Raw genomic sequence first — 15,302 nt, forward strand, 5'->3', positions numbered from 1 at the left:
GAACAATGTACTAGTCATATCTAACGTAAGTTTCCTTTGCAGGTCCACCAAAGATAGTATCAAATCAAACGCAGTTCGGTTCTCAAGGAGACACGGTGAACATAGAATGCGCAGCGTTCTCCGTCCCGAGGATCGATAACATCATCTGGACTTTCGATGGAAGAGAAATTGATACTATACATGATCAGGTACGTGGATGTTGAAATTTATTTTATCTTTACATATTCTGCTTTTATGATATCGCGTCTGGTTTTCTTAAAGGTATAGTCAGGATAAGACTATGCTGAGGGTATCCTTTAGAACCTTTTTTATTGTATTTCGATGGGTGATAAGAATACTGCAATTTACACTGACGTTAGCAATCTTCTGGTAAATGAATAAAATATTTTAACAACAAAATTGTTTACGATGTGAGTGTCTCTGGAGGTAGAATTTTTTTAAATTGAATTCTAGGTCCACAAATATTAGAAACATGATTCAGAAATGTTCATAATTGTGTCATAGGTATTGAAATTCTGCAACAAACTTCCATATAGTCCTTGCCAAACATCTAGATGTTGATAAAATTGCATAGCACACATCCATAGGTTCACCCACTTCGCACAAAAGCTTTCAGTGCGGCGCAACCGACGCGGGCTTGATTGAAATTCCACAATTAGTATGGATACACTTCAAACCTTTCGCACGACCGCGATCAGCGAGGCTTTGAAGCTCAACTCGACAACCGTTAATCGGTGCGCTGAAACGCTCTGCGAAATGGCTCCTAATCTGTATAATTTTCCCAAGTTGTAATGTTAAGTGATAAAACGCTATTCGTTTGGTTTAATTTATCACTTTGATTTAGAAATGGAACTAGGTTTGAAAACGGCCAAAGTGATTAATTATTTGAATTTATGAAAAATTTTAAGGTTTCTTCTTTGTAACTATCAAACTGAATCAATGAAAGTTTATGTTATAATTTCATTACGAACAAAAAAACATTGTATTCAAACTAAAAGTATCTTATAAGATAGTAAAAATAGACAAAGTTTCAATTCCAAAAATGGTTGTAACAGTCCAATTATTTGATGCTATCTCTCATGACACTAAAATAATATGTCACAAGATTTACGACACTAAGAACTATAAAGGATTCGTAGAGAATTTTACGTCGCACTAAAATATAATAGGGCTCCTGTGCCATTTCACTACATAAAGACTTGAAAATTTCAACATTTTGAAGTTACAGGTACTGAATGGAAGTATTTGGGTCAACATCTAGTTTGATTAAAATGTTGCATTGACTTTATCCACGCAAACAAAGTAGAAGACCTATTTTGTGATCTTTGCCAACCAGTTAAAGAAGACCATACGTAATATTTTGCATATTGCATATACTTGTAAATAAGTACATGTGTAAATAAGTACTTGTACTTGTAAATAAGAGTAGGTCTACTCTATTATTTGCGTATCATATTAAGATACGGGTATTTTACACATACACATTAGCGTAGCTAGTCTCTTAATACTTTCTAATAAGGTTTCAACATAATAAACTGAAAGAAAACTCCCCAAAATTTCCATTAAATCCACATTTACGCTCCGCCATTAAACAAATCTCGAACAAATTCTCTCCGAGACATCGGAACCAGGTTTACATTCCAATCGTTCCCCCACACATCCATGGCATCTAAATTAAACAAGCCGTTTCTGCAGGATTACGCATTCCTCGAGGAGCTACAACCAGGAGGGGTGGTGAACTCCACGCTAATCATTCGAGAGAGCCAATCTAAGCACTTTGGAGTCTATAAATGCAACGTGTCCAATGACTATGGAAGTGATACGATGGAAATTGTACTACGGCCTAACAGTGAGTATTACATTTGTGTATTTGGACGATGTGTTCATATTTACTGGTTATGTTTGAAAGCACTCAGGGCTAGTTTTACAGTTTATAAATTAGCGCTAAGTAATATAATCTTCTGCTAAATAAAATGGCAGTAAATGTATGAAAACAAAATATATTAATGAAAACAAAACTTAAAGCCGGAAATAAAAGCCTAAATAAATAATTTTACATAGGTTTGGAATGAAAGACTGAAACACTGGAATAGTCTCAGAACACTCATAGCCTGAATTAATACTTACGATAGTTTTGCTTCGGGATATCTGGTCACGTGACCAAAGTCGCAGATAGAAGCTAGTAGTACTATATTTTTAAAGAGTTCTAACAAAGATTTCATCAATCTTAATCCTTATTATAAACACTTTGTTTATAAAGTTTGCGAGAAAAACCTTGTTTTTGTTTGGTCTTAAAACATGATGGGATTCGTCATTACTCTCATTGTTTTTTATTAAGTATTTTACGGCAGCTTTTTTACGAGTTTCCAGTTTACGACTGTTCTCGATTCGGGTGAATTGAAAGAAAAGATTATCTACGATTTGATAGATTTTTAATATTTTTACTAAGATACGTTTCACAACTTGATAATAATTTTATGGTTAGATGGTTTTATAAGCTGTTACTTAAAGAGTAATAGGTTTTAGCGTTTAAGATTAGGAAGTGTGTTTACGATTAATTCTTTTCTATCTTTTTTAAGTGAAAGATTCTGGTTAGACAAGTGTTATGAATAACAATGTAATAGCAAAATAATCTATATTTCACTATAAAACTAATACAGTTCTAAAAAGCGGTTATTTCAACAGATAATCCAAATTAAGAAATAAAAACGACTCAATAGAGAAAGTAATTTAGATAAGAATTGACTTCCCACTATCGGACACATCGGCCATCTAGTGGAAAAATATCGAACTAAATTCTCCGCTAAAAAAATATTTTTCTTCTACCCGACGTCACTATTATTCTCATGAATGACTGAACCGCTATTACATTCGCAACGACCACGCATTATCGTAAATGTATCGCCATTTTGACTTTATAACCCGCACATAAGTATACCCCATCCATCACGGCTTTCTTCACAGGCTAGACGTTTTTTTGGAAATACTTTAACACCAGATCGCTTGTAAGGATTTTGTTTGGGTTTTGTCGGAGTCTAGAAAAATATGTTCTTGTAAGGAAAGCTGTATTTCTCCTTTAGATCAAAGTTACGCATATTCTTATAACACTATACGGTTTACTATTAGACCAAATCTGGACAGCTGAGAATTTCTTCTGGCCTCTATCACATAGCTTTGGCTAGCATGTCAGGACAATGTATGGATATTGTAACAGATTGTATATGTCAATAAAATATTTTTGTTTCTTTTCTTTTTGTCTGTTTTTTTATGCGTCTGTCAGTCCATCAGTCCGTCAGTCTATTGTTTCATGCGTCAGTAAATATTATCTCCGTCTATAATATTAGGCTTTAGAACTACGACTTAATTCTCAATTGTTTTACCCCATTTGTAAGGTACATTTTTTGTTTTAGAAACATTCCCACTGCTTCTAATCCTCTTTGGCGTGACCTCTGGCACTATAATGGTAGCAGCGGTCATAATGTTAGTGATACTGTGTCAAAGAAAACAAAGGAAGAACAAGCAGACTCAGGTTGTTGAGAAACCTGACGTAACGGTGACGGCAGAGGAGTTGTATAAAGAGAACGATAGGAACTCTAATATAAGTGATCTGAAACTGGAATTGAGGCAGGCTAATGGGAGTTGTGAAATTGTAAGTATACCTTCTGCTGTAGTAAATTGTATTGATGGTCATTATTTTGTGAGAAATTTGGTAAAGGAATGTTTTTTTTTGTGATTTTTTGTTTTTTAATGTATCGATAAAATCATGTTTATTATGAAAATAGTTGTTCCCTTAATATCAATTAGTCTGACAGCATAATTATCGGCAAGAAAGTTTTTTAAGTACAATCTATCAATTATTATTTGTATGCAAGTACGTTTCATACCCTACCCATATAAATCTCTTAATCTCATTACAAACTAACCAACAATAAATCAACTAACAAACCTTTACTTCATTTTTTCCTAGGATTATTCCAACACGGGTTCCGACAGTACCTTATGTTCGAATGCCAAACTTGGAAGTGGAATACCTCTAGCTGGTACAGTGCCTCTATCGTCAATAAACCAGACGAACACATACCAACCGTATAGGTACAGCAACGATTACTCAGACCCTGCCTACTCTGATTGTTATAAGGTAATGGAATTTCTAATGTCTATCAATATTCTATTTCATATCTTGAGTGGTTGTTCTATAAATGGAAGAGTTATTTGATATTTATTGCTTCATTCTTTATGAATACGATTTGAGATTTCTAATTCTTAAATGTATCTACAGTTTTTCAATTATTTTCAATGCATTTCATATTATTTTAATACATTTAAAATCTCAACCTAAAGTAGTAAGTAACAATTTTTGATTTGCTTTAAAAATTTATAAACATACAAAAACTATTAAAATAGACGTAGGTCATAGACGTAGGTCTGTACAAAATATTCCATAGCATGTTTTTTTTCAAAGAAATCGAAACCATAACATTGGAATTGATAAAATGTAATTGTGTTCAGTTTTTTTCAATCGTTTTACTTTTGACCAAACGAATGTATCTTGTAAATTTTCATCTGGGTCATATTATAAACCTTTTCTTCCTCTTTTTAGGTGAACAATGGTTTCAGCAACGGGTATCAAACCTATGTACACTACGGTCATGACTATACGCCCGGATCATTAAGGGTACAATCCCCAACTATGAGTAGCGACAAACTGACACCTAATAGGTAAGTTTATAAATAAATTTTGTAGAAATATCTTATAATCTATACTTTATACTAATATTATAAAGCTGAAGAGTTTGTTTGTTTGTTTGATTGTTTGTTTGTTTGTTTGTTTGAACGCGCTAATCTCGGGAACTACTGGTGCGATTTGAAAAATTCTTTCAGTGGTAGATAGCCCATTTATTGAGGAAGGCTATAGGCTATATATCATCACGCTACGACCAATAGGAGCAGAGTAACAGTGAAAAATGTTACAAAATCGGGGAAAATTTTGATTATCTTAAGTGACGCAAGCGAAGTTGCGCAGGTCAGCTAGTCCAATATAAATGTGCAAATATAAACTTGGAATAATTAATGCTTTTCTGAGTTAATTAAGTTATATGACTGTAGTTCTATCATATTAATGAGGATTCCTACACGGTTATGGAAAAAAAATAAAAGCGTCCGTTACATAATTTTTAGTATTGAGCTTTTTATGTTGCATGAAGATTATATTGATAAAATGTTTAATGTCTCGATTGATTGTGTTTGACATGCTTTGATTTCTATTCCAACTTTGAAAAAAAAAATAGTTTTTATCGACACACGTAGGTCTGAAACAATTACTAATAAAAACTCTGAGCTACTTCAAAATTAAAGAAAATGTTTTACTACTATAGGTCGGTAAACGGCAGTCTGCCTAGAAGCGTAGACACGCCGTCCACAGTACAGTTCAATCCTGGGAACGGAGGGTCTCAGAACAACTCTTTACAAAGAAAGAAGAGACAAGACAGTAGCAGTGCACTGAATAATTTGGGACTACCCACACCCGATGGTAAGTGAATTATGAACTCTATTGCTAATGACGTATGGTCGTGATTTGTTTGAACTATCGTAATCATTTAAGCTACAGGGTCCAAAAAGCTGTTTATGAGTTATCACCCAAGTAACAACAGACAATTATAGTTATCACCACAAATTATAAAACAAAGTCCCCCGGTTTGTCAGTGTCTCTGTTTGCAATGAACTAAAAATACTAAACAATTTTTTATTTAGATGGAGAATGTTTTTACTTGTATTGACGGATTAATTAGTTTGTACACAAAACTATATGACTACGCTTATATGCTGTTTAGTTCTTAAGTGTCTTGTTAAAACGGACAATAGAGACTTCAATGCAGTCAAATAATATTGAAGTTGTTTGTATTTTAAGTCAAGTAATTCTTACACTTGCATCGCCAATTACTAAGAGCATAATACTAACAACTGGTCTCAATGTATCCATTACCAAGCATTTCAAATCCCAACGAAACACTCAGAGCAGCAATAAAGATTAAAATTAAAACAAAATAGGGTGTTTACAGTTACCAAGCGAATTACAATATTTTGATACGAATATCTAAACAAAGCGGGTCTTGTACAAAGCGAAACGATAACTGGTACCTTTGTGACTATGTTACCATGCTTTACAGCCTTTTAAAAGGTAAAATCTTCGTGAATATTTCCCTCATACGATATTCAATAAAATTTTGCTCTAGTGTTTCAATATAAAAGAATTTCGTAAAGGAAATCGTGTGTACTCGTTCAGGTTATTGGAAAAATATTTTTCGTTCGAATTGTAGTTGCGCTTAGGTGAATCGTTTTTCGATAGTTTTTAATCTTTTTAATGATCGTGTGGGGTTAAGCTGCTTGTTAGTTATGGTTGTTCAATAAACACTGTAATCCAGATACTGTTGTTTTTAAATGCAGTGTTGTTTGTCCCGTTTCGCTTATCCAGGGTCGTTGTTTAAACATGTAGTCAATTACTGTAGATTCGAGAAACACTTATTGATAAATGTTATTGCAGTGTGTTGAATATTTTATGTCAGAATCATTTCTGAAACTACCATATTTTGAGACTGCAACTATAGCTTTAAATTACTGTGTAACCGTTATTGATAAAGGCGGTTTTTTGTATCAAACTGACAGACATGACGCTATGACAGTCTAATAATTTTGTCATTAAACCATTTTAAAAGCCAGAACTCGAATCAATTAGTCTAACCCACAACTCCCTTTTAGGAGCATCCCGTGTTCCCAACGGAGGACTCATCCATGGAGTAGACGTACGTTACGCAGCAACATACGGGAACCCTCACCTTCGTACGGGAGGAGGTCTTGGGTTCGCCAACACTGTGAATACAGCGAAACCTGCTTCAACGCCTGCACCGCCACCGTATTCTTCTGTACGGAGTTCTGTGGTGCTGCCTTCAGGTAAGAAAAAGTTTTTAAGCTCTTAGCAATTAACCGAATGAAATTTAATGAATGCCAAAGAGATATCCCTAGCTAACTTAAAATGTGTATGCTACTAGAACCCCTAGATATGTACCTATCGAAATTTACCAAAATATGCATTGTTTAATATTTTTATGATCGTAAGCAAACCTCAAATAAAATATTTCATAAGTACGAACGAAGTATTAGAGAATTGTAAAAAAAAATCGTAATCGAAGTTCACTAAGACGTCAAAAACAATAAAGTGAGCTTAAATTGTCCCTTAACTGTATTCATAGGTCATAACATTAACAAGTCGATGAATAAACAGACACTATTCGTAAATCTATGCTAACTTTATAAATCAAATTATATTCCAAAATCGATTTTACTAATCTAAGTGCTGAACAGACAGACGCTTAAACAACTTGAGACGAAGCTAGACTTGAAGTGCTCTTAACAACAATTTATTATTAAATCAATCAAAATCTAAACAAGCTACAATAGACATCTTTAGTTGACAGTCTTTAAGAGCAAACGTTCTAGCATTTACAAAATAATTAAATTGCTAGCTTAATGAAATTTTATTGTAGCAAAGCTATGTCATTAATATATTATTTTGAGCTACTATAAACGGCATTTTATAAAAGTTTTATAATACTTAATAGCTCACCTATTACTGAAGTAGCTTTAACCATGGAATGAAATCCAATTCTAGTTTATTACCTAGCGAATTACGTACAATTTATTTTTCAATTATATTTACCCCTTTAAAAACCTAATAAAATATTTTAACCTGCATATACAGCAATTTTATCTAAACCCTAGAATATACCGCAATACTATCAAAAGCTTTTCAAACAAGCTGAACCAAAACCTTAGTTTTATTTCTTACTAATGCACAATCCACAAACAGGTACATCGTCGCACTCCATTACGTCGCCAACTAGTCTTGCGTCGCCGCAGTGTGCGACAAGCCCTATCACGACGTCTACTATGTCCACAGATAGCACGCAACCACCGGTTTGTGATCCTTCTATTTCTCCTTTATTTAACCAATAATTTAGTTAAGAGCCTTTGCAAGATTCAAGGTAGAAAGTATACAAAATTTTGAATATCAGTGACCCGCAGTTTAATGTAGCTGACGATGATCTGTCAGCCTAAATTCGATTCGAGGTCATGTCAAATCGAATTATTATTATTTTTTCCAGATTAGCGCATGGTTTACCACTGATTTAAAGTGAAAGTAATTGAATTGTTTCGTTTAATTTATTTTCATTTTTAACCAATGTTTGATCATGCACTAGTTTGATTTGGCCTCGAATCTCTTTCAATCGAATTCGATTTTGTCGGGAGTAAGCCCACTGTTTGGTACAGTTTCTTAATTTTGGAAATACAACTATTAATTATAATCTAGATAAATCGTGTATGCTAAGGCTCTCTACTAAGTTGACTTACTATATCTTACAATGCATCGATTTGTTCAACCACTTCTTTATTAAGTTTATTCTCAATATTGATTTAGACTTCAATATGTAATTTATCTAGTCCTTGTGTCTAGCACTTGATTTATTAGTACTTTATTGATTTTGTTAGTATTTACTTCATTTGCTTATAAATTGAAACTATGCTTAATTTAGATTTTAATATTAAAAGACAATTTAACATTGTTATTGATAATTTGATTACTATCTAAACTAACTCAATTCTTAGTCATATTAGGTCGCGGAAAAAGTCTTTTCACATTATAGTATGTATGAACTTGTAATAAAATCTTTTCTGTACACAAAAAAGCTCAATATTTGGGTACCTCACGAGCTCATTAAAAGAAATCCAATGAACCGTGTACTCATTTGTGATTGAAGCCAAAAAGATTTTATTACAAGTTCATGCATACTATAATGTGAAAAGACTTTTTCCCCGACCTAATATTTATAAGATTAACTGCTTTATCTTTATGTATAGTTTCTATAGTAATAATTTCTTCTTAGGTCGGAGTGGCGACGTCGTCGGCAACACCACAATCGCCGAGTGCACATTACATACTAGCACCCTCGAATAGGACTATCAGTAATGCGACTGTTACCAAAAAAGGTAAGAATATTTATATACAAACATTTTTATGAACCTAATTTCTTGATTTTTGTCTTTTATCATAGTGAACAACATTATTACAAAATTATATTTTTGTTTTTCTTTGCTTATGAAATGAGGCACGTCTGAAATATAGCTTATATTCACAATACATACATAATATGACGCCTTTTTTCCAAAGGGGTAAGCATCCTTACAAACTTCTCCTGCCTCATTCACATTCTTTTATCTTGTCATACAGGATAATGTGTTTTAACACCACCAAAACATTACAATGAATAACTGAAATTGTGTCAATTACTATGTTTAAACAGTCCCAAGAGAAGTTTGAAAACTAATCAATGTTCTAGATAAACTTATCCATCTAACTTTCGTTCAAGCTTAAATAAATATTAGTTTTCATTCACTTCTAAAAGCTAGAAATACATTTTTATCTATTTGTTGGTTTCTATGCGGTCCGTTGTCGCTATAACATCCATTACTTGCTCTGTGACTATTCCAATAGCGGAAATTAAATACGTTGTATATCATCGAACAACGTCAACTGAGAACTTGCCTGTAAATAATTCAGTTTCACGCCATTGCAATTGTGATACTATTCGTTCTCGCTATATTTATTGAAGCTGCAGACTTTGCAAAAAATAACGTTGTTGATATTAGGGTAAAAAATTAGAATCATAATGCCGAAACCAATGATATGAGCAATTTAAAATCCATTATGTTATAGGTTTACTATTTTGTGTAAAACATTTTTATTTAAACGAAAAACTCACATTACTTTTTTGTATTGCTTATAAAAAATTCGGAGTGACTGCAAAAAATCTTATTAGTTTTAAAGATTGGTTTTCTGAACGTGGTCTCATGAAATCATTTTCTTTTCAGGTAACGGTCATCAAACCCCATTAGCGACTCATGTGTAAGTTAAGTTTTAAACATTTTTCTATAAAAAAAGACTTTGGATGAATTTTACTACGCGACGACTTGTGTATCAATGTACTATAGTTTTATTTTTAATTATAATTTAGATGTATTTTTCTCAGATCTTCGACGGTCAAATTAAAAGAATGTAATCAATTGAAATTTTGTAAATTAACATAGAAATTTTCTGAACATTTCGTGTCATTTTTAATAGATATGTATACTAAATAAATTTAATTGGACCGAAATGTTTGGTGAATTTCTATGAGCGTTCTTATGTCCTTGGAATATAGCTAGTGTATTAGTGTTCAAAATCTAGGTTATAGATCGTAAAATAGATTACCATAAAGTTCTTGTCACAACCGAATTAGGCAATGATTGATCGGTTTGAACATTTCATGACTTTAGTAAAACATTGCGTGTATGTTAAATAATAGGTGGTTTATTTAATCGATGAATAGGAACGTTGGCGTGGCACTGGTTTAGTTATTTCGTTTCGTATTATTTTGTATAATATATTAAATCAATGACTTTTTATGAAGTCTTACCGGTCTAAAACTGTTGAAAAGTGATTATTTTCAGCCTTCATGCATTCAAGACAAACTTTTTAAAGAGTTGACTGGTAAATAATGTTGCGATACTACTGTACATTCTTAAATCTGTTAAGATCACAATAATTTATGTCAAGTAAATGATTCAAATTTAATATTTTCAATCGAAATAATTACTAAAATAGTGTCATTCCCATCGTTTAAAAATTTCTGTCAATTTTTTCAATTTAATGAAACTTTTGTAAATTCTCGTCAATTTCGTATAACCCGACTGAGACTGGTCTTGTTACTATTGTATTAAAGTGTGTATATTATTATTAAATTTAATATATTTGAATGTATTAACGGAATTATTATGAAACTACGTGGTAGTTTCAAAGTTATTTGATGAGCCAAGCCCAACATAACCTTCTAAAAACACATACATAAAATCACACCATTTTCCCATAGACCCTTATGCAGAAACCAAAGAACGCCACTTGGTACAATCTTTTCAAAATACTCTTGCATCATTGACATACTCACATCTTTACTTCATCGTGTCATACAGGACCGCTCGTTACGAGTACTAATCACTTGATCTTGCAAACATCTGTGTATGTCTTTCTAGGGTGTGACCACTCCCTATTATCCTTCTATTGTTTTAAAATTATGATCAAAATAATGTCGATTGTTTTTTATAAATATTATAATTTCTACACATAATATTGTCAAATTGTGTTGTATTCCCACCGAAAATACTCCGATTGATTATTTTGATACTTGAACAATATATTTTAAACTCTTGGCTCATCAAAAACAAACTAAAATTGTTGAACAAAAATTAATGCTAAAATCTTTCAATGCGTGTTACATCGTCATTACATCATTGCCTTTTAGATGTTATACGTTTTCTTGTAGGTGTGAATCACAGTCAATTTTAAAAGAAAAGAAAATTATTTAGCTCTATTTTACCCATTTTTATGTCAAAAATATATTTAACCGTTACATTTTCGTTCTAGAAAACTACATATCAGAAATAGTTGTAATAGATCACTGATTTTGTCAATGAAAATAAATTTTATAGATATAAAATAAGCTTTAATTTGTCTACGGAATGTGCCATTTTCATGATATCTCAAAACATATCTAAATAATAAAAAAAATATTAAAGCACAGTTCTTCCATTTTATTTTTCATAGTGCAATGTCAATTCCAGATTTTATTATTTATTGGACCTAACACATTTAATTTTCAAATTTTTTTTTATTATTATGTCCAGTTTAATTCATAGTAAATTAAATCAATTATAAAGATTAAATAGTAATAAATATTTATGGCTTATTACGATATGCTCAATAATCTATAGGAGAAAATAAAATTTCATTTAAAATTTTCAATTTAAGACTGATTAGACTAACCTACACCACACGCCTATTTTACCCGACTGCGCGAAAGCTAAGAAGGGTTCTCTTAATATGATTTTACTGTTTATTCTTGGAATCGTTACATCTATGTACAAAATTTCTAAAAAATAGTTGCGAAGGGAATATCGGACAAGTCAGCTACCCGCAAAAATTTTAATATATTATTTTGATTCTTGTAACTTTAGCAAATTTCAGAATTTTACATAAGTATATGAATGAAACGATTTAAAGAAATCTGAAAAGTATTTGTTAATTAATATTTTTGTGAAACAATGAAAATGCTTGAATAATTAAAATGGCCTAGAAAACAATTTCGTATATTTATTGAATTATAGTCGCCTTAGGAATCATCTCATCCGTCTTGTAATGTTAAAATTTATCGCTTAATATTTTTGGTACTTGATACTTTAATTTTCTAAATAAATATCAAGATATATCACTTTCTGTTATTAAAAATACATATCTGAAGAAAAAAATAAAAGTATCAAAAATATTGAGCACCCAATTCACTAGCTTAATATAAAACTGCTTACACACTCTCGATTTTAACTTTTGGAACACGCAAAAACGTCTGTGTGTAGGGTGGTTTATGTCGATAATTATTCCTCTTGTAATAAATACTATTATTATGCTAGATAAATAATTATTTTTTCTGTGATACATAGATTAAAGTGTTTTTTGTAAATATTAACCGCTATATTACTATGTGATAGAAAATTGTTAAGAGAATGTACTACTTAATAATAAAATTATAAGGCTTTCGACTTTGTGAACTAATTTAGCCGATAGTGAAAAGGACAGTTATGTTTTGTGGAGTGAGAAAATAAAAAGTAGATAGAAAGTGTAACGATGGAGTTATAAAAAAGTTGCAACTTGTAAATTAGTAAAATTGTACAAACTACTTTTCTAAATAAAACGAAACTTTGGCCTATGTAATATGACTTTTATATATCCCATTTCCAATTATCCCATATATTTTTTATACAGGCGAGTGGTAGTTCCTCCAAACGTCTGATTTCACTTGCAGCGTGAAGATAAGGAAAGAGTGATTGCTTTTGAACTTCTGTGCGGTTTCAGCAGCTTTAAAGCAATTAAAATTATTTACTTCAAATAACATTAGGTCCCGTACCATCTTGTCTACCTGTATGTTAGATATATATACTAAAAGACATAATTTTAGTTAGTTTCGATCATTAATAATAAATACAGGATCAAACTCATCTTGAATTAAAATTTATTTTTACAATTTTAATCACAACGATAATGCACCTTTACTCCGGTTTGCTTGACGTTTCGGCACAGGTAAAACTGACTATAGTCGCAAGCAGACGCTGGAGCTAATAATAATATTAAAACTACGATATAATGTAAGTATTAGATTATTCCATTCTAAATAACAACACAGATTCTGCACCCTTCCACAAGGGGTGTAAAATATGACACACATCCAACATGTCTCCTGAATATTTCAAGCCTTGTCTAAATGATGGGGAAATTATGATTCATATTGTCTTTGGACAAGGGTATAAAATGTTTATAGCCACTAGAAGGATGAGGCCTCGAAAACCACGGGTATTTCCTAGCCGAGGTTTATTCTGCGTATAAGCCTTTTTATTATAATGCTAGACATATTTTATCTGGTCTAGGATATATAGCTGATGTAGATTTGGTTTAGTCGTTTTGCAGCCGATCATTTTATATTTTAGTGATTTCGAATGTCAGAATGAAGGGTTTAGAAGCTCGATTCTTTACTACTATCGACTACCCACAACCGACTAGTTAAAATTTTACACAAAAATCTGTTTAGCGCCTCTACCGGGTTCCGTAAGAACTATTTTGGTAGTACATTTTAAATGTTAAACTCTCGATACTCGACAGTACAGGATATACAGACTTGCGCTGGTTGGTGGATGGAGATCATAGTTTTTGTCTTAATTGTGTACTTAGGAGTGTTAAAAGTCATTAACTTGGAACAATAGGCCTCTCAGACAACAAAACTGTACCTATGATGCAAACTAAGCTATAAAGTCGTTTGAGCAGGTAATTTATAGACAGCAATCGTTGTTGAACTAATAGCTATCTTGTTTTAAACGATACATTTTTATAGACGGATATGGTAGTTGTTAATTAGACAGCCATCATAAATCGCAGTCGAGAGCCTTCAGAACATTGGCAGAAAGTTGATTAACTTAGAAAAAAAATTGACTGACTCTGTGGCGCAGTGGTTAAGGTTACGACGCCGCTAACATTGCGTCGGGAGGTCGTGGGTTCGATTCCCTCACGAATCTGGTTGTACATTGTGTTCGTTTTTTGTTTGTTTGTGAAAGTCCCCGCAACACTAGAGCAATTCTTAGTATGGGGGTTATCTTCAAAAAAAAACTCGTGGTCCCTACCTCAATGGATTAAGACTGTCGAAGAGTAACGATAAATATTGTATGGTAAGCAAACCAACTTATTCAGAAAGCACTTATTCTTCAATATAAAATTTATAAGTGTTAAACTATTCATAGTGAATGGCAAGTCATGCTTTACGCCAAAAATAGACAGTGTTAAAGAACAATTTAGTTTCCTTCACTGGGTTTTTCGACAATTTCAAATTTACTCAGCAACGCGCCTCTTTGTTTGCAATGATAATGAAATATAGTAAAAGAATATTGTACTTAAGGTTAGTTCGTTAAAATCTGACACAAAGTAACAATCCTGTTATTTTTGGCATGTGTATTCTAAGAGATACATACAAGAACATACATCGCACATATTATGAGGGAATTTATACTGTATATGGACGGACGAACGTAAAATGTTTATTGCTCCAGTTAGCGTTGGGCCATAGCACAAGCGGGACAATAGGGTTGATTAATTCAAGACATTTATGGTTTTACTATGTTTGCTATTTAACGGCTTAGTAGTAAAACTACTACTGATAAAAAAAGTCATTCATTCCTTCAAACTGCGATTTGACGGGTAGTTTAGTGAAATATGACAGATTATATTCTGTGCGTCTGTATTTAAGATGTTTCATTACGAGAATGTTAGCCAGAAGTCCCGACTACGTTACTATCTTTGAAAATGTGATGCAAAATGTATGAGATGATAAATAGAAATAAGTTTTTATTATAAAAAAGAAGAGCGACTTTTGCTCAGCAGTGGGACACAGAAACTGACTAGATAAAAGAAACAATAAAAAACTGATAAAAGACGCCCTGTTTGTATTTAACATAATTTTACAAAATAAATGACAGAATCTTGGTCAATATTTTTGGTACAGCTCGCTTGTTCTATGACCTAAACGCAAGGGAATCAAGACAAACGTGGGATATAAACGTTATAGTGCACGCACTCTCATATAGCCAACTATATTATAGGTAAGTATTCATATAAATAT

At 32.2% G+C, this 15,302-nt stretch overlaps 1 protein-coding gene across 2 annotated transcripts in view; it reads left to right on the forward strand.

Moving 5' to 3' along the window:
• LOC142984207 (irregular chiasm C-roughest protein-like) overlaps positions 1-12,853 on the forward strand; it is a 114,373-nt gene extending 101,520 nt beyond the window's left edge. For both annotated transcript variants that reach the window (XM_076131644.1, XM_076131645.1), the window contains exons 13-22: positions 43-188; positions 1,696-1,849; positions 3,411-3,649; positions 3,968-4,138; positions 4,601-4,719; positions 5,376-5,530; positions 6,757-6,948; positions 7,865-7,971; positions 8,940-9,042; positions 9,925-12,853. In XM_076131644.1, the coding sequence (XP_075987759.1) occupies positions 43-188; positions 1,696-1,849; positions 3,411-3,649; positions 3,968-4,138; positions 4,601-4,719; positions 5,376-5,530; positions 6,757-6,948; positions 7,865-7,971; positions 8,940-9,042; positions 9,925-9,962 (1,424 nt within the window). In that variant the 3' untranslated portion in view covers positions 9,963-12,853. The remainder of the gene's footprint in view (positions 1-42; positions 189-1,695; positions 1,850-3,410; positions 3,650-3,967; positions 4,139-4,600; positions 4,720-5,375; positions 5,531-6,756; positions 6,949-7,864; positions 7,972-8,939; positions 9,043-9,924) is intronic.
• The last annotated feature ends 2,449 nt before the right edge of the window (positions 12,854-15,302 follow it).

Source organism: Anticarsia gemmatalis, chromosome 26, assembly GCF_050436995.1.
Source record: "Anticarsia gemmatalis isolate Benzon Research Colony breed Stoneville strain chromosome 26, ilAntGemm2 primary, whole genome shotgun sequence".
Classification (NCBI taxonomy): domain Eukaryota; kingdom Metazoa; phylum Arthropoda; class Insecta; order Lepidoptera; family Erebidae; genus Anticarsia; species Anticarsia gemmatalis.